Genomic DNA, 20,766 nt, shown 5'->3' with positions numbered 1-20,766 from the left:
GAGATTTCTGCTACTCAACCTCCCACTGAATTTGCCCCCTGGAATTCGAAAGATCTACAAATCCAAGTATTCAAGAATCGAAGAGGCTTGTAGTTTAAAAGGTGGGGTATTTGTATATTTTAATATAATTATTAATTATTGTATCCTTTATGGAAGGTGTTTGTACCCTTACTTTCATGTTATATCTATCACCTATATTTATCTGTTGATTTATTTAGCACCAGATTGCAGATGTATAATAAAATATATAAATATTATGTGATGTATAATATACTTTAATCTATTGTTTACTATTTTTTACCGAAAAAGATTTTCAAATATTTGATTTAGTTATGATTTTTTTACCTTTTAAAGTGATGTGTAAAGAGTTGTTGAGAAAAATATTGAAAAAACATTAACGAGAGATAGATGTGAGAAATTACAAATAAATCCATGGACTGAAATTTGCAATAACTGATTAATGATTTAACCATCGAATGTCCATTTCCAGATTATGATAAAAGTTTAGCAAATGCCAAATCTTTGCCGATACACAAAATAAAAGAGACCATTGCACATCATCGAAAGTTTTCTTTCTCCTCCAACATAACAACCGATCAAGGAATCTACCCAACGGAACAGGGAAAAAACCATATTGTACACTCCATCTAGAATGAAAGAAAATCGAGTGAAAAGATTTCCTTAGATGGAAATGCTGTTAGGAATACCTCGACCAGTTACTCCAGGAGTTGAAGAAGGCAAAAACAACTCGTACGGGGGAACACCAGCACCACATCTGTTCTTCAAATTTACGTTCTTGTTTCTTTGATGGATAATCCTTTCAATCTCCCCCAGTTTCACATGGAATGCTTCAAAAAGTTTTTGAACTTCAGGATCAATATGAGGGAGGCTGTGAATATGGTGCAACTCATTGATGTACTCTTCGTCTGGAGAATGAGTTGATAATGTGTCCTGTACTGCCATAACTTTAGTTGCCTGAAGTTGAGTTGGCAATGAGGTCATGAACGTATATTCAGGATCTTTCAGGAATTTTTCATACTCAGAATCTCCTACTTGAGGGATAAGTTTTCGCATGAGTGTGGGACGGTTAGGAGGGTACCCTCCGAATGGATATTGTCCAAAGTTTACTGCTGCATGCTGACCAGAAGCAGTCCAAATCATGGTTGAAAGTATCCCCGAAAGGTCATCTTGAGTGATTAGATTTGGCCACCAGGGCTCGGTTTTTTTATTGGGGTGTCCCTCGTTCTTGATCTCATCCCACCATGCTTGAAGCTCGATGTCAGATGTGATAGAATTTGGCTCAGAATAGTAGTGTTCAACGTAAGATTCCACCATTTCTTTAATGGCAGACCAAATAAGAAGTCCATCGGCTGCGTAAGGATAGTCTTCAATCACAAGTTTGACACCACCAGGTACTGATGGATCCTCAACAGCCATACCCCTTCAAAAATTTCGACAAACTTTAAATTTCAAAGGCGTTTTCTCTATCATATAATTATAAATCAAAATAAATATTGTATAATTAATAGGGGAGTGTCATTCCGCTACAAAAATTGTTTCTCACACTCCACTTTTATTATTTATTATTGTCTTGACTTATTAATTATCCCCCACAACTTAATTATTCATCTTTTTTTATTAGACATTTTCATTGAAAAATTATATTATAGCATCCAAAATTTGGAGATTATTTTGAACAGATATGAAGAAAGTTTTACCTTCCAAGTAAATCTGCTGGTAATGATTCCATGTCAAACCGCCACAAACTCTTATAGGCGGCTGAGCTTATTTCCATGGCATATTTTCCAGGGCTGAAACAAGCTTCTATTACTCCACCCCCATTTATTAAATTTTGCCTCGCAAGGGCGTTTATTTCCATGGTGTATCGCATATGGGGATGAAGCAATTTATACACTGGATGCATTGAGCTAAGCTGCCTATGGGTAGCAATTATATAAGGTTCCACACAAGCGTGAGTCTTTAGCCTGAAAAAATCTCATTCCAGTATAAAAGAACTCCCCTAAGTTAATTGATATGTCAAAAAGAAGTGAAGTTTTGTGTATCGTCTAGAGATCCAAAAGAATCTTATATTCAAACGATCATGAAAATACCAGTCTTACCAGTGATAAACTAGTTGATGGACTCCTGCATCATTAGAACAAACATGTGCTTTGGCTAGCTTCCAAATCCAGTGAGAAGTAGCATCGTGTCCATGAGTAAAAACAGACTTGTTCCTCGGCGATGAAGCTGTAGGAGGAAGTGAAAGCTCGATGACAATTGGATTGAGAATGCCATCGGGGGTATAGTAGAATACTGTTCTCGACGCGTAAGCTTTTCTATCTGGTAACGAGTTTATCTTCTCTATGAATGGCAAAAGCATATCATGATAATCAAGTATAAACAGTTTCTTGTTCTTGATAGCCTGCATTAGAGAAAAAGGGAGAGACGGGCCAAAAAGTGAAGACGAGCTAAAGAATCGGGAAAAATAAGAACAATACTATATTCAATTTTGAAGAGCAATTACCCTGGACATTTACTCAGCCACCAACAATCGTAGAAAAAGTGTTTATCACTATCCCACCTGAAAGGAATTTTATTCCTTGATATATTTTCCTTTTAATATCTTTAATATTTTGTCTTTCTAGACATGAGAAGTTGATGATATGATCTCGTGTAGATTTAATATTTGATATGAGACTATCATTAAGATATGATATCATAATATCTTTAAGATATGATATCCTTGTTTTAAAAAGAGTTTGTTTTCCTAATGAAATGTTTTTTCTATGTTTTAATAGGACTCAAAGGAGAAGAAAAAGGGAGAGACCGAGAGCATAAAAATCCTGGAGAGACGAATTCATACAAAGAGTTTTCGAGATCGAAGTAATCTCGTGCCATTGTTAAAGTGTTGCTGTGAAGTGCTGATAACATTTGAAGACAATGCCTAATCACTGTTTAGATTAGTGTGTTGATTTTTGAAGACTTTTCACTTCTCAGTTGATGCATCCTCTGTATAGTGGTTATACGGTTTGTTAGAGGTTTAGGATGCAATTGTTTTTTTACTCGCCTTAATTAGGGAGTTGCTTTATTCTTTCACTAGTATTGGTTTTTGTAAACTTACAAGTTTTTCTAGTGAATTATTTTGCCCTGAGGCACCGCGCAAGTATTTTATACTTGTGCATAATTTATATCTCGTCTCTCGTATTGTTATCATTCCAGTTGCGTGTTAATGTGTTAAACTATAATTTCCGCTGCATGTTGTCGTGGGTGTTACAACACCTACGCACAACACCTACATTCTGATACACACAACACTCACCCTCATCACATTTACACTGTGGAAACGAAACTTTCAATTGGTATCAGAGCCTCCACTTGACGCTACTAAGTGAGATCCTGTTTTGTTTTGTTTTCACATGTGAAAAAGGATTATGGAAGCATCAACAAACACTGTTTTTAGACCTCCCGTGTTGGATGGATCAAACTATGCATTGTGGAAAGTAAAGATGAGGGCTTTTATTAAATCCATTGAAGAAAGAGCTTGGCAACGTGTACTTGATGGTTGGAGTCCTCCAAAGATTGAGGATGCCGATGGAGACACTCGGCTCAAACCTGAAAGTACATGGACAATCGATGAAGTGCAAACTTCAAATTTTAATTCCAAGGCTCTCAATGCTATATTTTCGTCTGTTGACACAAGGATGTTCAATCTAATCACCAATTGTGTATGTGCCAAAGAAGCTTGTGATATACTTCAGAAACATCGTGAAGGATCCGAGAGTGTGCGCAAAACTAGACTAAGGATGGTGGCATCAAAATTTGAAAGCTTGAGAATGGAGGACAAGGAGTCTATTCTTGAGTATGATAGCCGTTTGAGACAACTTTCTAATGAAGCTCACAGTCTTGGAGATCCCATGTCCAATGAAAGATTGGTGAACAAAGTTTTAAGATCTCTTCCTGAGAGATTTAATGTCAAAGTTTGTGCAATTGAAGAATCTAAAGACACTTCAACAATCAACCTGGATGAATTAATGAGTTTTCTCAGAACTTTTGAGATGAATCTTGATTTACAAAAGAAGGATAAAGGGAAGACAATAGCCCTTGAAGTTTCAACCGACTCTTATGATGAAATCCTTCAAATATCTAAAGAGGTGAATGAGTCTGATTTAGATGAAGATTCTATCTCTCTAATTACTAAGAAATTTGGTGATTACTTGAAGAAAATGAGAGAGAAGAAGAAAATTGGACAAAAATCTGTATTGCCCAATATCACCACTTCTGCAAAAGCTCAAAAGTTTACTCCTATGAAAGGACAATTTCGACCAAGAAATGAATTGCAAATCCAATCAAATGTTAGAAATCTGGATTCAGTGCAATGTAGAGAGTGTTCTGGATTTGGACACTATGCCAATGAGTGTGCCAATCGACTTCGGAGAAACAAAGGCATGGCTATCACTTTGAGTGATGAAGAGTCTGATGATGATCAAGGATCAAATGAATCTGAAAATCACACATCGTTGTCTGCTGTGATCAAGGAGAAACGTTTAATGCAAATCAATCCTTTGGGTGTTGCCACAGGTGTTGCAATACCTGGTCGCAACATCTCTTCAAATTCAGTGTGTCTTAATTCTACAACCCTTGGTGAATCAAGTCAGTCTGAAACCCAAGAAGTAGATGATGATGAAGTCACTCTGGAAAGTGTGCAGACAATGTATGAAGAATTGTATGAAGACTGGATCAAAAGAAATAAAGTGAATGCAATTCTCTCCAAAGAGAACACAGAGCTGAAGTCACAAGTATCACGACTTGAAGTAATCTTAAGCAAGAAAGATCTGGAATTATGCAAAGTCAAGGAGGAGCTTGGAGAAGCAACTCAAATTCTTGCTAAGCTTAATTCAAGTTCATCCAAACTTGATTCACTCTTGATGATTGGAAAGAATGACAAAGCTGGACTTGGTTATACGAATAACCTGTTTGAAACTGGAGAATCTTCCAATACTGAAAGAAAACCAAATGTCTTTGTCAAAGAAAGTGCTGAAATCTCTAATGCTACACACACTGAAAAAGGTGTCTCATCAAAAAGGCAAATATCTACCAAGAAGTCCAAGTCCAGGAAACGCCACTTTATCTGCCACTATTGTTTTAGACCTGGACATATCAAACCCTACTGTTTTAAACTGAGAGATGACTACAAGAGATGGGAATCTGAACAGGTGTTGCCTCAGGTATTGTACAACACCCGGCACAACACTGCCAATAGGAAACCATCGGTAAAAAGGGTTTGGGTGCCAAAGGCTAACATTCAATGTTCTGTTATCTACACTTCATTAAAGACTAACATTGCAGGAATATGTTACTTTGACAGTGGCTGTTCACGCCACATGACAGGTTCGAAAGACCATTTGATTGACTATGTTGAACTGAGGAATGATCATGTGACGTATGATGGTGGTGCTAAAGGAAGAATTGCTGGCAAAAGGACCTTGAATATTGATGGATTGCCTAACCTACACAATGTGCTTCATGTCGAGGGACTTAACTCAAACTTAATAAGCATAAGTCAACTTTGTGATGATGGTTTACATGTTAAGTTTGATAAAGACAATTGTGAAGTTTTTGATAACACTAATACTTGTATTTTGACAGGTACAAGGTCTGCTGACAACTGTTATCAACTTGGAGAGGACCTTGTGTGCAATCATTCAAAGATGAGTGAATTAAACTTGTGGCATCAAAAATTGGGTCATGCAAACTTCAAGACATTAAAGAACCTTGGTAAGTACGATGCTGTGAGAGGTATGCCTAATTTATCCTCTGGAATTCCTTATGTTTGTGGTGCATGTCAAAAGGGTAAGCAAACACGTGTTCCCCATCAAGTATTGCAACACTTTGGGACAACACGGTGTCTTGAACTTTTGCACATGGATCTTATGGGTCCAATGGAAGTGGAAAGCCTTGGAGGTAAGAAGTATTCATTTGTTTGTGTGAATGATTTCTCTCGTTTTACATGGGTGAGTTTTCTTAGAGAAAAATCCGACACATTTGCTGCTTTTAAGAAATTACATGCTAAGATTACTAATCTACATGATTTAAGGGTTGGTAAAATAAGGACCGACCATGGTAAGGAATTTGAAAATTCACACTTTACATCATTCTGTGAAAAGAGGGGGATATATCATTAATTTTCTGCCCCTAAGACTCCTCAACAAAATGGAATAGCCGAAAGGAAGAATAGGACATTGCAAGAAATGGCTAGGGTCATGTTGAGTTCAAAGAATATTTCAAAACGATTTTGGGCCGAGACCTTAAACACAGCATGTCATATTTCAAATCGTGTGTACCTAAGGAGTGGTTTTACTATGACATTCTATGAAATTATCATGGGAAAGAGGCCAAACCTAAAGTACTTTCATGTTTTTGGGTGTGTATGTTATGTTTTAAATGACCGAGACCATCTTGCAAAGTTTGATTCAAAAAGTGATAAGTGTTTATTCCTTGGTTATTTATCCAATAGTCGTGTATATCGCATGTATAATCTTAGAACAAGAACGACTATGGAATCTATTAACGTTGTTTTTGATGATCTTGCAGATCTAACAGGAAAAACAATCGAGGATGAAGTTGATGGGCTACTGAACATAAGTGAGACACTGCCTAACACAGATGTTGTACCCGGTGTTGTAACACCTGAGACAACACCTGCCACTGGCAGAATCAAATGATGAACCAGGAGAGAATGCTGTAAATGATGACGATTTAACCAATGAAGGGATTGATATTCCCAGTAAGATTCAGAAAAATCATCCATCATTTCAGAACATAGGAGAAGCATTTGAAGGAATGCAAACTAGAAGAAAGGAGAAAGTAGATTATCGAAAAATGATTGGTCTAGTATGCATGACTTCCGTGTACTCTCAAGTAAGTCATTCTTGTTTTGTTTCATTCATTGAACCCAAAAATATAAATGAAGCCTTAAAAGATGAATTTTGGGTCAATGCGATGCATGAGGAACTTGAACAATTTGTTAGGAATGATGTGTGGGATTTGGTTCCTAAACCTAATAATGTGAATGTTATTGAAACCAAATGGATTTTTAAGAACAAAACTGCTGAATCTGAATATGTTGCAGCTGCTAGTTGCTGCTCACAACTCTTGTGGATGAATCAAATGATTAAAGATTATGGTTTCAACAGTGACACCTTAATTGTATACTGTGACAATTCAAGTGCAATTGATATTTCAAAAAATTCAGTACTGTTAGAATTATTTGTTTATTCCTGTCTATTATTCTTTCCTTATCCGTTTATTCTTTTCTGTTTTGTTCCTTGATTTCCTCCCTGATTGTTAGGAGGATTGTTAGCTATTAAGTTTGTTCCTTTTTTGGTGCTAGGTTTAGGGTTTCTACAGTAATATATATACTAGTTCTGATGATCAATAAACTAGAGAATTTTATTCCAAAAACGTGCATGGTATCAGAGCCACGGCTCGAACCTTTCATGACTGCCAACCAAGGAATAATTTTTGGCTCGATTGGGCTAACCTCTGAATCAGAGGTAACCTCTGGAAATTCCCCTTCATCCTCGGTGCACAACATGACATCCACCTCGATTCAAATTACTGTTCACCGTCTAAATGGGCAGAATTTCTTGGAGTGGTCACAGTCCGTAAAACTTGCAATTGATGGACGTGGGAAATTGGGGTACCTGACTGGAGAGGCAGCGAAACCTGATGAGACAGAGTCAACATACAAGACATGGAGATCAGAAAACTCTCTTGTGATGGCGTGGCTTCTGAACTCCATGGACCCCTCAATCGCCAGACCACATATGTTTATGAAGACTGCGAAAGACGTGTGGGACTCTGTGAAAGAGACATACTCAGATTCCGAGAATTCATCCCAGATATTCGAGTTGAAAGCAAAACTCTGGAACCTGAAACAGGGTGATCATGAGGTAACCATCTACTACAATGAGATGGCGACCTTGTGGCAGGAGCTGGATCAACACTACGATGATGTCTGGGACAGCAAGGATGATTACGCAAGACAAAAAAAGAGAGAGGAGAATGATCGGGTATACATGTTCTTGGCTGGAATGAATCAAAATCTTGATGAAGTTAAAGGACGAATACTTGGAAGAAAACCACTTCCGTCTATCAGAGAAGTCTTCTCTGAAATTCGCCAAGAAGAGAGCAGGAAGAAGGTGATGCATAGCCAGGCCGAAAACAACATTGGCTCCATGAGTGATAATTCAGCCCTGGTGTCTCGAAACCCGGACACAACTCCGAATGCAGATAGGAAGAAGAAGCCCTGGTGTGACCACTGCCAGAAAGCCTGGCATACCCGAGAAACTTGCTGGAAACTTCACGGAAAGCCACCAGGTTGGAAGAAACGATCTGAGAAGGCACTACAAACAGTGACTGAGATTTCCCAAGGAACTCCAATCAACTCTGGACAGCTTCCATTCACTCAGGACCAAATAGATCAAATTGTTAGGTTACTTCGAACTTCAAATCCAACTCCATCCTCCACCAACTGTTCTGTCGCACAAAATGGTAAACCTGCCACTGTTTCCCTCATGTGTTCTAAACCTAAATGTACCTGGGTCATCGATTCAGGTGCAACCGATCACATGACTGGTTCGTCTTCCTTTTTCTCCTCTTACAAACCGTGTGCAGGTAATAGAAGAGTTAGGATTGCAGATGGATCTTTCAACTCGATTGCTGGAATAGGAGACATCAAACTCTCGCTCACTATTACTCTTTCAAATGTCCTCCATGTTCCTAAACTGTCTTGTAACCTTATATCTATTAGCAAACTAACTCAAGACCTTAAGTGTCAAGCTAAATTTTCAAACTCTTATTGTGTTTTTCAGGAGGTGAACTCGGGGAAGATGATTGGCAATGCTAGGGAATATGGTGGACTCTACTTCCTTGATGGGGAAATTGAATCTTGTAAAGTTGCCCAAGCATTTTCTGGTTTGGAGACTACCTCTATTGATCTGAATAATGAAGTCTATTTATGGCATTATCGTCTAGGACACCCAAGTTTCTTTTATATGCAAAAGTTGTTTCCCAAGTTGTTTCTGAATAAAAATCCTTCGTTGTTTACGTGTGAAATTTGTGCTCTAGCTAAACATCATAGATTTGTGTATCAACCAAAAATGTATCAACCTAGTAGACCCTTCTCACTAATCCATAGTGATGTTTGGGGCCCTTCTAGAGTTGCTGATCTTCTCGACAAAAAATGGTTTGTCACTTTCATAGATGATCACTCACGGGCTTGTTGGGTTTTTTTATTAAAAGCAAAATCTGAGGTTGAACCGATCTTTAAAACCTTCCACAACATGATTGTCAATCAATTTCAAGCAAATATTCAAATGATAAGAAATGACAATGGAGGGGAATATTTTAAAGAGACTCTAAGCAAATATTTTAGGGAACATGGTATCCTCCAACAAAGCTCCTGCCCTGATACTCCACAACAAAATGGTGTGGATGAGAGAAAAAATAGGCACATATTAGAGATCACCCGAGCGCTTATGTTCTCTACTCACGTCCCGAAATACTTGTGGAGTGAAGCAGTTCTTACAGCAGTCTATTTAATTAATAGATTACCGTCTAAAGTCCTCAATTTTAAAACTCCACTGGATATTCTCAAAGACACCTTCCCAAACTCGAAAGTGTTCTCCTCTTCTCTACCTTTGCGAACGTTTGGATGTACTGTTTTTGTGAGAAATCTTGATCGAAACATGAGTAAACTAGATCCCAGGTCTAAAAAATGTGTGTTTGTTGGCTACGGATCCACTAAAAAGGGGTACAAATGTTTTGATCCAACTTCAAAAAAATTGTATATATCTTTTGACGTTTCTTTTTTTGAAGAAAAACCATTCTTTGGTTCTCATCCTCGGGGGGGGATAAGTGAAGATGATGATGGTGGTCTAGGTTTTTTATCACCTAATTCGGGTTCTAACAATCAAGGAGATATTTCTATTGAATTAACTTCCAAAAATAAAGACACTATCCCTGGATTACATGAGGACTTGGTTGTAATACCAGCAAGTCCTAAAATTGTGGGAAACATTGACCACATAAATGTGGACCACTCAAAAATTTCGCATAACAAAGAATCTAGTCCAACTAGCCTGAGTATTCCTCAATCCTCACCAATTGATACAGGTAGTACCCAAAGAGGAAAATTCTATGAGCATGTCTACCAGAGAAGGGTTCCACATCAAGGACGGAAAGACATCATATCTCAACTTGACCATGAGTCCAACTCAGAGCCATCTTCTGAAGGTAAGTTCCCAACTTCTCTGGATCTCCCAATTGCCCTACGAAAAGAAAGAAGATCATGTGCCAAATACCCTATATCTAACTCTGTCTCCTATTCTAGATTGTCTCCACAATTTTCAATGTTCTCAGGTAATGTCTCCTCTGTCCATATTCCAAGAAATATTCAAGAAGCTCTAGAGAGTCCTGAGTGGAAAAAAGCAGTTCACGAGGAACTTGGTGCACTTGAGAAAAATCAGACTTGGGTTCTTGAGGAGCTGCCTGTGGGGAAGTCTACTGTTGGGTGTAAATGGGTATTTACACCGAAATTTAATGCAGAGGGGATACTTGAAAGATACAAGGCACGCCTTGTGGCAAAGGGCTTCACACAAACATACGGCATCGATTATTCAGAGACATTTGCACCTGTTGCGATGATGAATATTGTCCAGGTGCTGCTGTCCATTGCTGTAAATTTGGACTGGCCTCTTCAACAACTCGATGTGAAAAACGCTTTCCTAAATGGAATGTTAGAGGAAGAAGTCTTCATGGATCCTCCTCCTGGGTTTGAAGGTACATGTGGTGAGAAAGTTTGTAGGTTGAAGAAGGCTCTATACGGCCTCAAACAGTCTCCTAGAGCCTGGTTTGGAAGATTTACCCAATTTGTGTTGAAACAAGGCTATGTGCAGGGGCAATCCGATCATACTATGTTTACAAAATTCTCAGAATCGAGAGTCTCGGTTTTGATTGTCTATGTGGATGACATTATTCTCACAGGTGATGATATTGAGGAGATGCGCTTGTTAAAAGAAAAACTATCGAAGGAATTCGAGATCAAAGATCTAGGTGGGCTTCGGTATTTTCTGGCTATGGAGTTTGCTCGGTCGAGCAAGGGACTGGCGGTTTCTCAGCGCAAATACATCATGGATTTACTAGAAGAGACAGGTATGAGCGATTGTAAACCAGCTGAAACCCCAATAGATGCAAATAAAAAACTCGGGGAGACAACCACTCAAAATGCCGCAGATGTACACCAGTATCAGAGACTTGTAGGTAAATTGATTTATCTATCTCACACTCGACCAGACATAGCATTCGCTGTGAGCCTAGTGAGTCAGTTTATGCATGCTCCCTCTAGAGACCATCTTGAAGCGGTTAACAGAATCCTAAGGTACCTAAAGGGGTGTCCTGGAAAGGGCTTATGCTTCAAGAAGAATGAGAGCAAGAAGTTGGAAGTTTATACAGATGCTGATTGGGCTGGGTCCATTACTGACAGGAAATCAACCTCAGGCTACTGTACCTTCTTGTGGGGGAACCTAGTCACATGGAGAAGCAAGAAACAGAACGTTGTAGCGCGTAGCAGTGCTGAGGCTGAGTTTAGGGCAATGGCTAATGGGATATGTGAGGCTATTTGGGTTCAACGAGTGTTACAGGACCTGAGAATTGAAGCTGCTCTTCCGATTAGACTGTATTGTGACAATAAGGCAGCGATTAGCATAGCTCATAATCCGGTTCAGCACGATCGGACTAAACACATTGAAGTGGATCGACATTTCATAAAGCAAAAACTAGATAATGGTATGTTTTGTACTCCATATGTTCCATCATCCGAGCAAGCTGCTGACATTCTCACCAAGGGATTATTTAGACCAGTGTTTGAGAGTTGTATAAGCAAGTTGGGCATGATAGACATTTATGCTCCAACTTGAGGGGGAGTGTTAGAATTATTTGTTTATTCATGTCTATTATTATTTCCTTATCCGTTTATTCTTTTCTGTTTTGTTCCTTGATTTCCTCCCTGATTGTTAGGAGGATTGTTAGCTATTAAGTTTGTTCCTTTTTTGGTGCTAGGTTTAGGGTTTCTACTGTAATATATATACTAGTTCTGATGATCAATAAACTAGAGAATTTTATTCCAAAAACGTGCATCACTCTCGAACAAAACACATAGACATTAGACATCATTTTATTCGAGATTTGGTTGAGAAGGGTACAATTCGAATGGAATTTGTTGGAACTGAGAACCAACTGGCTGATATTTTTACAAAACCATTGGATTTTGAGAGATTTTCCAATCTTAGGAAGTCTCTCAGCTTGTGTGCACAATGATCACTCACGGATGTTGTCCTGGATGTTACAACACCTGTGGACAACACTCAGCATGCATGTGCATTTTATTTTTAGTATGCTAGACATATTGCATTCATCCTGTTTTGTGTGAAGCTTGTATAAGTGAAGGATACTGAATGGTGTGCTCTCAGTTGAGAATCAAACTTTCTCTCAAAATTTTCTAAAGTGTGGATTATGCTCAATCTAAGTCATTAAGTAGTTGAGGATGTTCGTGTATCACATGATCTTGTCCGTCCAATATGGAAAATGACTTGGAAAAATATTGAGCAATAAGGTGAAAAATAGAAAAGAGGAGAAAAATAGAATAAAAATATATATATATATTTAGAAGAAAATGGAAAAAACTACCTAGAGGAGTCCAATGAAGACCGTTCTTCTAGTGTGGGAGCTACCACTTCTAAGTCAAAATACAGATGGAAAAAGCTATCTAGAGGAGTCCAATGAAGACCGTTCTTCTAGAGTGGGAGCTACCATGTCTGAATTAAAAATGTTCAAGAAAGTTTGAGTCCAAATTGTGAGTGTTGCCAGGAGGTGTTGCCAACACCCAAGTACAGACAGATCACAGTTTGATCACATGCTTGCGTATTTCATCTTTGATCATATTTTAGGCATAAATTTAAGTCATTCATTCTGATGTTATGTGAATTCATCAAGTCCAGTGGGCTATCAGATTTTAATTCATGAAATACGAAGAAAACACTAACCAACTTTATTTTTAAATATCTTGATCTCTAGCTGTTTGTGGGGTTAATTCGACGTGGTGTTTTATCCTGACTGATTTCTTGAAATAATGATTGCACTGTTTCAGAAAGTTACCGTTGGGTGAAAGTAAAAATTGGTTTGGAAAGGTGCTGAAGTTGCGGCTCAATAGAATGTTACCGTTGGAGGGTTGTGCTTAAATAATTAGGAATGGTTGAGGAATAACTTTACCGTTTATTATTTTCCCTCACATTCTAAAATTTCTCCTACACTCACTATTCATTTTTTTTTGGCGCAAATTATCTCTGTTCTTCGCGATTTTCTGTGTTCTTCGAACTACTCTACTTCTTTTGTTCTTGATTTCGCAGATGGCTGGCTTTGATCCTCAGGACATTAGGAGTGAAATGGTTGCGAGCATGCGTGAAGAGGTACCTGACACAACACCCACCACCGAAGCCAATGTTGAGGGCCTGGAAATTGTGGGTGTGCCAGAAGAACCAACTCCGCTGGAAATATCGCCCCTGGTGAAACTGGGAACGAGATCAACGTTGAGAATCCACCGGACTTTGAAGCCCTGAATAAAGCTTTTCCCACTGCTCCTATGCCCCGAAGGTCAAAGAGACAAGCATGGTTCGATCCTGACTTTGTTCCAACCAAGAAGCCTCGGGCATCTACCTCCTCAAATCTTCTGGACCCTGATTTCTCATCTGGAGATGACTCCGATGATGATGATTTTGAGTTGGTGGCTCTCCCCAAACCAACTGTTGCTACAAAGGAACCCAGTTCTACTTCTGATGTTCAAGAGCAAAACCCCGTCACAGATCCACAAAATGTTGTAGAAGAAAGATTTCCTGCTGAGCCTGAAGAAGATGAACAATCTCGGGCCGAGTTTCTTGCTCAACTTAAAGAAGAAAAGGCTACCAAGAAACAAATTTCTAAGGATGATCAACCTGATTCAGAAATGATGAGGGAATTTGAGGAAAACCGGCCTGGAGCTTCTGATGATTCCTCTTCATCCTCTGTGTCTGATTTTGAATCTGAGAAACAAAATGATGCTGAATCTGAAGATATTGGCTCTGAAGGAAGTGAGTCTTCTGAAGATGTTGCTGCTACTGCTGCCGGTGTTGAGGTGGATGTTGACAGCACCGAGCACAACATTGACTCTGCTGACTATGATTTAAGTAAGCCTTTTTCCCTCAAGTTTTATTCTGAGGAGGCCTTGGCATTGTGGCCCCTGTTCATTGAGAGAGAGCTGATTGAGGAGAAAAATATTGATGTTCATGCTCTCCACTGTCACTACTGTTATGTCCTACTGCCGCCGTGTTGTGTTGGAATTCTACTGCAATCTCCTGGGCAGTGTTGGAGATGAGGAATCGGTGAAGTATGGGAGAGTGTTTGTTCGTGATCGTATCTACAAGTTCTCACCTTCTGTGATCAATGCATTCTACAACACTCCTAATGTTGAGGAAGTTGAAGAGAATTTGGACATAAATGTTGTAACCTCTGTGCTCACTGGAGGCCTGATCAAAGTGTTTCCTGACCATCCCAAGAAGTTGAGTGCTGCCAATCTCACTTCGTTTTTCTCTGTGCTGCACAAGACCTCAATTTGGAATTGGACACCGTCAACCAATTCTACTACCGTGACTAGATCTCAGGCCCTGGTGTTGTTTTCTATTGGTACTGAACGTGCCTTTAACTTTGGGAAGCTGGTGTTTAAGACAGCATTGCAATATGCTGAAGGAGACTTCAAGAAAACCAAGCTGCCTTACCCTTCACTGATTTATGGAATCTTGGAATCTCAAGGTTTCATTAGGGATATTGATGAAGATCACTGTCCTATCGGAGATTCTCTGAAGATTTCTCCTGTGTGAGAACCTGAAATTTCAGTAGTAGCAGCAGCTAGCAAATTTCAGTAGAAGCTAACAATTCCGGCAGCAAATTAGATTTCAGAAGATGGTATTTTTCCAGCAGACAAAAATCCAGCAGACAAAATCCAGCAGCAAAAGAGTTCAGTAGTGAGATTCTAGCAGATAGCTACTGGTTCTGCTCAGGACTTGTAACTGAAGCATTTAACATGGAATAAAGGCTGTTAATGGCAGATTATGGTCATTAATTGGAAGGCTAACAGTCAGATTTTGGCCTATAAATATCACTCTCAATCTCTGAATTGATGTTACCAAAATCTTGAGTTATCACTTGAAATTAGAGCTAAGAGAGTGCATTTTTCGAAGCTGTAAAATCCAGTAGCGAGGCAAGCAGATTTCCAGACTTCAACCGAAAAACTCTAGCAAATTACTGTAAGTGGGCTTATGTATAAATATCTTGAAATCAGTTTGATAATTCTATTTTAAAGCACAGTTTCTGTATGTTTAATTTCTGATATATGATTTTGAAGCACTGAAACTCCCTAGTGAACTAATGGTAGGAATATATATTCTGAACATTTCTGAATTCTGATTCTGATTCTGGCCTCACCCCTTAGAGGAGAGAACATATAGGGGACTGATATCGGTTTAGCCATGAAATTCACTAACGTGATCAGTGCTTACTAATTCTGATTTCTGTTCTGAAACATGTGATTTCTGAATTCTGATTTCTGTTCTGAAAATAGACTTTTCTGCATATTACTGTTTTAATGTCCTGTTGAAAACGATTTCGAAAATTGGGAGTTATTCCCGCCCATGCTTACTGAGTGACAATCATATCACTCACCCACCAAACCCATCTCAGATAGGAACGAGGAAGAAAAGTTAGAAGAAGAAGAGCAGATCCAGTTCTGGGGCTGGTGAAGAAGACTACTGTTCTCAGTTTATGTTTATGTTAATTCCGCTGTATCTGTTAAGATACTGTTATGTCTGGTTTTACATTTCCGCTGTAAAACATCAGTATTCGAGTTGTAACAGACAATTGATTTATTCCGTATTATGAATAAAAGACTGGTTTCTGAATTCTGTACTCTGAGGCTTGTTGTTTTCGAATGTAAATTTGAAAGCAACGCCGGTGTCAACCAACAACAGAAAGATCGATCTGCCTTGGCTGAATTCTAGTGTTGCTCTGGATGTTGGCCACACTGATGATACAACATCTGAGCCTGTGTCTGAGACTGCTAAACCGCCTCCTACATATGTCACTCCTACTGGTTATGTAACATTGCCTATCTCCTACATTCAAGCTCAGATTGCCTATGGTTGACAACAGATTGAAAATGCCAAGAAGACCATTGAACATTATGAAAATCAAGTGGCTGATTATGAGCTTCTGCTGGATGTTGATGTCCATTCTGGACAAAAAAGGGGAGTAGATACAGCTGGAACCAGTGGAGCAAAAATGGCTGATGATAATGCTGGCAGTAATGAAGGATAATGAGATTTCGAGTTTCCTTCATTTTTCTCTATTGATGGTTTTAGTACTTTAGTTGTTTTTATTTTCTCTGATCTTAGTTTCTCCTGATTAATGAACTGTTTCGATGTTATGATCTGAATGTTGCAACATCTAACATACAACATCTGTTTTAACTGTGTTTGGTTAACGGTAGAATTCAGGGGGAGTCAACTAAAGTTGGCTGAGTCACTGATTTGCTAACTCAGGGGGAGCTGAGCCGTACAACCATTTTTGGGTTGTTTTGTCCAGAAAGGCAAAAAGGGGGAGATTGAAAGGAATTTTATTCCTTGATATATTTTCCTTTTAATATCTTTAATGTTTTGCCTTTCTAGACATGAGAAATTGATGATATGATCTCGTGTAGATTTAATATTTGATATAGACTATCTTTAAGATATGATATCATAATATCTTTAAGATGTGATATCATAATATCTTTAAGATATGATATCCTTGTTTTAAAAAGAGTTTGTTTTCCTAATGAAATGTTTTTTTCTATGTTTTAATAGGACTCAAAGGAGAAGAAAAAGGGAGAGACCGAGAGCATAAAAATCCTGGAGAGACGAATTCATACAAAGAGTTTTCGAGATCGAAGTAATCTCGTGCCATTGTTAAAGTGTTGCTGTGAAGTGCTGATAACATCTGAAGACAATGCCTAATCACTGTTTAGATTAGTGTGTTGATTTTTTAAGACTTTTCACTTCTCAGTTGATGCATCCTCTGTATAGTGGTTATACGGTTTGTTAGAGGTTTAGGATGCAATTGTTTTTTTACTCGCCTTAACTAGGGAGTTGTTTTATTCTTTCACTAGTATTGGTTTTTGTAAACTTACAAGTTTTTCTAGTGAATTATTTTGCCCTGAGGCACCGCGCAAGTATTTTATACTTGTGCATAATTTATATCTCGTCTCTCGTATTGTTATCATTCCAGTTGCGTGTTAATGTGTTAAACTATAATTTCCGCTGCATGTTGTCGTGGGTGTTACAACACCTACGCACAACACCTACATTCTGATACACACAGCACTCACCCTCATCACATTTACACTGTGGAAACGGAACTTTCACCACCATTTATAGATGGATAAATGGTGGCAACCCAAGCATTTTTTTTTAAATTACAGTGATTTAAACACTGCAATTCGATCTCTATACATCATAGGTAGTCAGATAGGCCAATGAGAGAGTCATTGCTCCCAAAAAACTACAACCAAAACCACTCATTTTGTAGTTTGGTGAAATTTCTTATTACAACTGCTACTGAAACTTTGTGAGCGGTCCTGAATGGTAAAGTTTTACTAAAATAAACCATTTAAAGCAAATCACAGTACTGTAATTTTTTCTTGAACAGTTGAGTGTAGGCAATGTCACCAAAAATTTGATAAGTGGAAATTTTTACCTCTCCTACGGAGATGCCACGAAGCTCTCTCTCTATCAATTCCTTGGTGATGGCGGACTCTGGCTGGCCGTATGTTGCAGAATCTAGTTTACTCAGAATTGGAAGTTCCTGCGAATAATGACTGCCCTTTAACAACTCTCCTTCAGTACTTTGTTATCAAGTAAAATCAGGTGTCAGCTAAAAAATCTACCTTTAACAACTCGATAGTAACAGGGTTCACACCAGCTAAAGCCTGGCGAGCGAACTCCATATCACGCAGCCATGAAAATCTGTCTCCTGCACAAAAGAAACTCTTCTCAAGCTTAAAATTCAAGAAAATTTACACAAATAGACTTTTGAACTCTTCAAAATCTACTGAAAATAATAAATTATGTTAAGTATCAAGTGATTACGTTTTATAATGGCTGGTATATCATACTTTAGTAGCTTGTCACCAACAGTGAACATTTGATTCGTTACATTGTTCAAGAGCTTATTCATTTTTCCTTGTAACTCCTCTTCATCTTTCAAGACAACACCATCAAAATACAGCTTATCTAACTCAGAAAAGTTGGTAAAAGGGACATCCGAACTTGATAATGTAGCGGCAATTAATGGTATCAGGTTGTGGAACAGAGCCTTCAACCTTCCAGCCGAAAATGTCTGCTGCTTAATCTCCTCAAATGTTTCATCTCGAGGCACATAAACTGGATGTGGTTTTTCAATTCTTTTCTCGGTGTAAGGATCTGATTAGAATCCATAAAAACAATTTTAGAATGCTAAATCACTGGTCTTGGTAAAGAAAAAAAAAGAGAAAAAAAAGAGAAATAGAGGACCTGAGTACCTGTTTTAGTTGGTTTTCTACCGGTTCGACATCGCGTGGGATAAGGCCATTCTTTTGTACTGAACACAGGCCTAACTAAATCTTTACTCTTATCAGGATTTCCCAAATCATTGTAAATATCATAATCATAAATTCGCTCATGAAGCTTCCTCTCTTGTTTCTTGTTCCCACGAAGACTTATTAAGTCTTCACATCGAAGATCCCTAATGCCAGCTGGGGTATGAGATGGCAGATATGCCTATTGCAGTAAAAAAAAAAAAAAAAAGGCATCAAAACAGATGGATCTTGGTAGCACCGGAGCATGTTTTTCAAGTACTCGTCATGTACTTGAGATTTGCTTCTTACCTGATTCTTGAATATAATCCTACTCTGAGGATTATCTTTTCTTGAATGGATCCATGTGTCAGAGTGGAAGAATATGGGACCGTTGCTGAATCCATGAACCAAAATTTCCATCAAGAAGAACTCTTTGTCATGGAGATTTGTAACAAGAATAGCTCCAGGATCTCCGAAATCACGTGGAACTGTCAAGTCAGCACCATACTCGACAACATAGGGACTGTCTGATAGCTTTGGCAACCAACCCCTTACAAAAGACTCGACACTCTTTCTTGATTTGGTAACTGATAAAAAACGTGCTTTGAGATGATTTAAGGAAAAACCGAAAAAAAACAACCAAAAAAATTCATCGACAGTTAACAAGTTGAAAAAAAGCTAGCACAGAATGGCATGGACAAGAAGATGAGGTTCATGGCCAAAGGTGTTCCCAAAAAAGGAGTAAAACGTGCCCTCCTCAATGAAATAATTTCTAACCTTTTGTCTGATTTTTCTCGACAAACCCACCTATGGTACCATGGGAGGACCGGGTTATCCATAAATGAAAGATTCTAGCAAGGTTCCATCGGTGCTTGATACTAGGATTCCTCAACACTTTATCAAATTTCAAGATAAGTTTGATCTATTTTTATATGAGAAGAAATACATCAATAATGCATGAACTTCCCCTTTAAGTCGAGTGGTAGTTGCAGTAGGCTGAAATACACTTTTACTTCCAACTCCTCTATAACGCTAATCATATAACTCCATGGATAAGATCTTTGCATCAATATAATCAAATTTGTCAAATCCCAATATCATTCATATTATTCTAAGGCAAAAGAACATAACACACTGCACAGTGTAGACAGACCAAATCATGGAGTCATCCTAGCTAAGTACCTAAAACACCCAAAACCATTATTTTTCACCAAAAATCAATGAAATAATAAATCACTGATAATCTTGAACTACAAACAAAATGGCGGGCAAAACTATGAAAAAATAAAGAAGTCGACCAAAACTGACCAGGATCAGTATCCTCGCTGACGAGCTGAATTGAGATTCCTTTGCCCATCCCATTCATTAAAGATTCCCACTGATTTTCTATTTTATCAGTCAACTTCTCTTTCATCTTCTTTCTTATTCTAATCACTGCCCTCAAATTTATTCCTTCACCGCTTGAAGAAGAAGCCAAAGACCCATTATTCTCCAAAAGCTTTTCTGTTGTTTCCACACGAGACTTAGACTTGCTATCTCCACTGCTGATCACAGCCCTAACAGGCCCAAGAATCACCTTTGGCCGGGACCCAGAAAAGATATCGACTTTCCCAGCTGGTCTCCTGGCGCCGGGATCGATTCCGAGTCGCCGGAGATTAAATGATTGTGCTTGCACGTGAGCTTTCAACATATTTGCTTTTTCAAAGGGTTTTCCACGAGTAAATTCAAAATTAGAAAGAACAAGTTGGCAAGATCGCTGGTGGAAATATTTATCGTGGAGTGAGCTTGTATGTATTTTAATAATAAGCAAAAGTGGTGTGCTGTACTATAATATTACTGTGATCTTGATCTAGATCTTGATCTTGAAGATAGCGAACAATTGTTTTGGTATTAGTTTATGTAAAATCAACTGTGATCAGACTCGTCGGCAACAAAAGTACGAGAATGCTATCCATACTACCTTAATTTTGAGATATAACTGCTGGAATAACTATGGATAATAATAATATATTATTGAGTTGCATGACTTT

At 38.4% G+C, this 20,766-nt stretch overlaps 1 protein-coding gene across 1 annotated transcript; it reads right to left on the bottom strand.

Moving 5' to 3' along the window:
• Positions 1 to 512: 512 nt before the first annotated feature.
• LOC142542131 (lipoxygenase 6, chloroplastic) lies at positions 513 to 20,706 on the bottom strand. The gene is made up of 9 exons (XM_075648591.1): positions 20,045 to 20,706; positions 19,046 to 19,323; positions 18,701 to 18,938; positions 18,270 to 18,602; positions 18,068 to 18,153; positions 17,878 to 17,985; positions 2,121 to 2,422; positions 1,719 to 1,985; positions 513 to 1,441 (listed from the first exon to the last, which is right to left on the bottom strand). Exons 1-9 carry the CDS (start codon positions 20,424 to 20,426, stop codon positions 682 to 684), a joined length of 2,754 nt encoding a protein of 917 aa, XP_075504706.1. The 5' UTR covers positions 20,427 to 20,706; the 3' UTR covers positions 513 to 681.
• Between the last annotated feature and the right edge of the window lie 60 nt (positions 20,707 to 20,766).

This window comes from Primulina tabacum, chromosome 4 (genome assembly GCF_025594145.1).
Source record: "Primulina tabacum isolate GXHZ01 chromosome 4, ASM2559414v2, whole genome shotgun sequence".
In the NCBI taxonomy this organism is placed as follows: Eukaryota; Viridiplantae; Streptophyta; class Magnoliopsida; order Lamiales; family Gesneriaceae; genus Primulina; species Primulina tabacum.
Note: the sequence above shows the minus strand (reverse complement) of the source record. Positions and strands in the feature narration are given on the sequence as shown.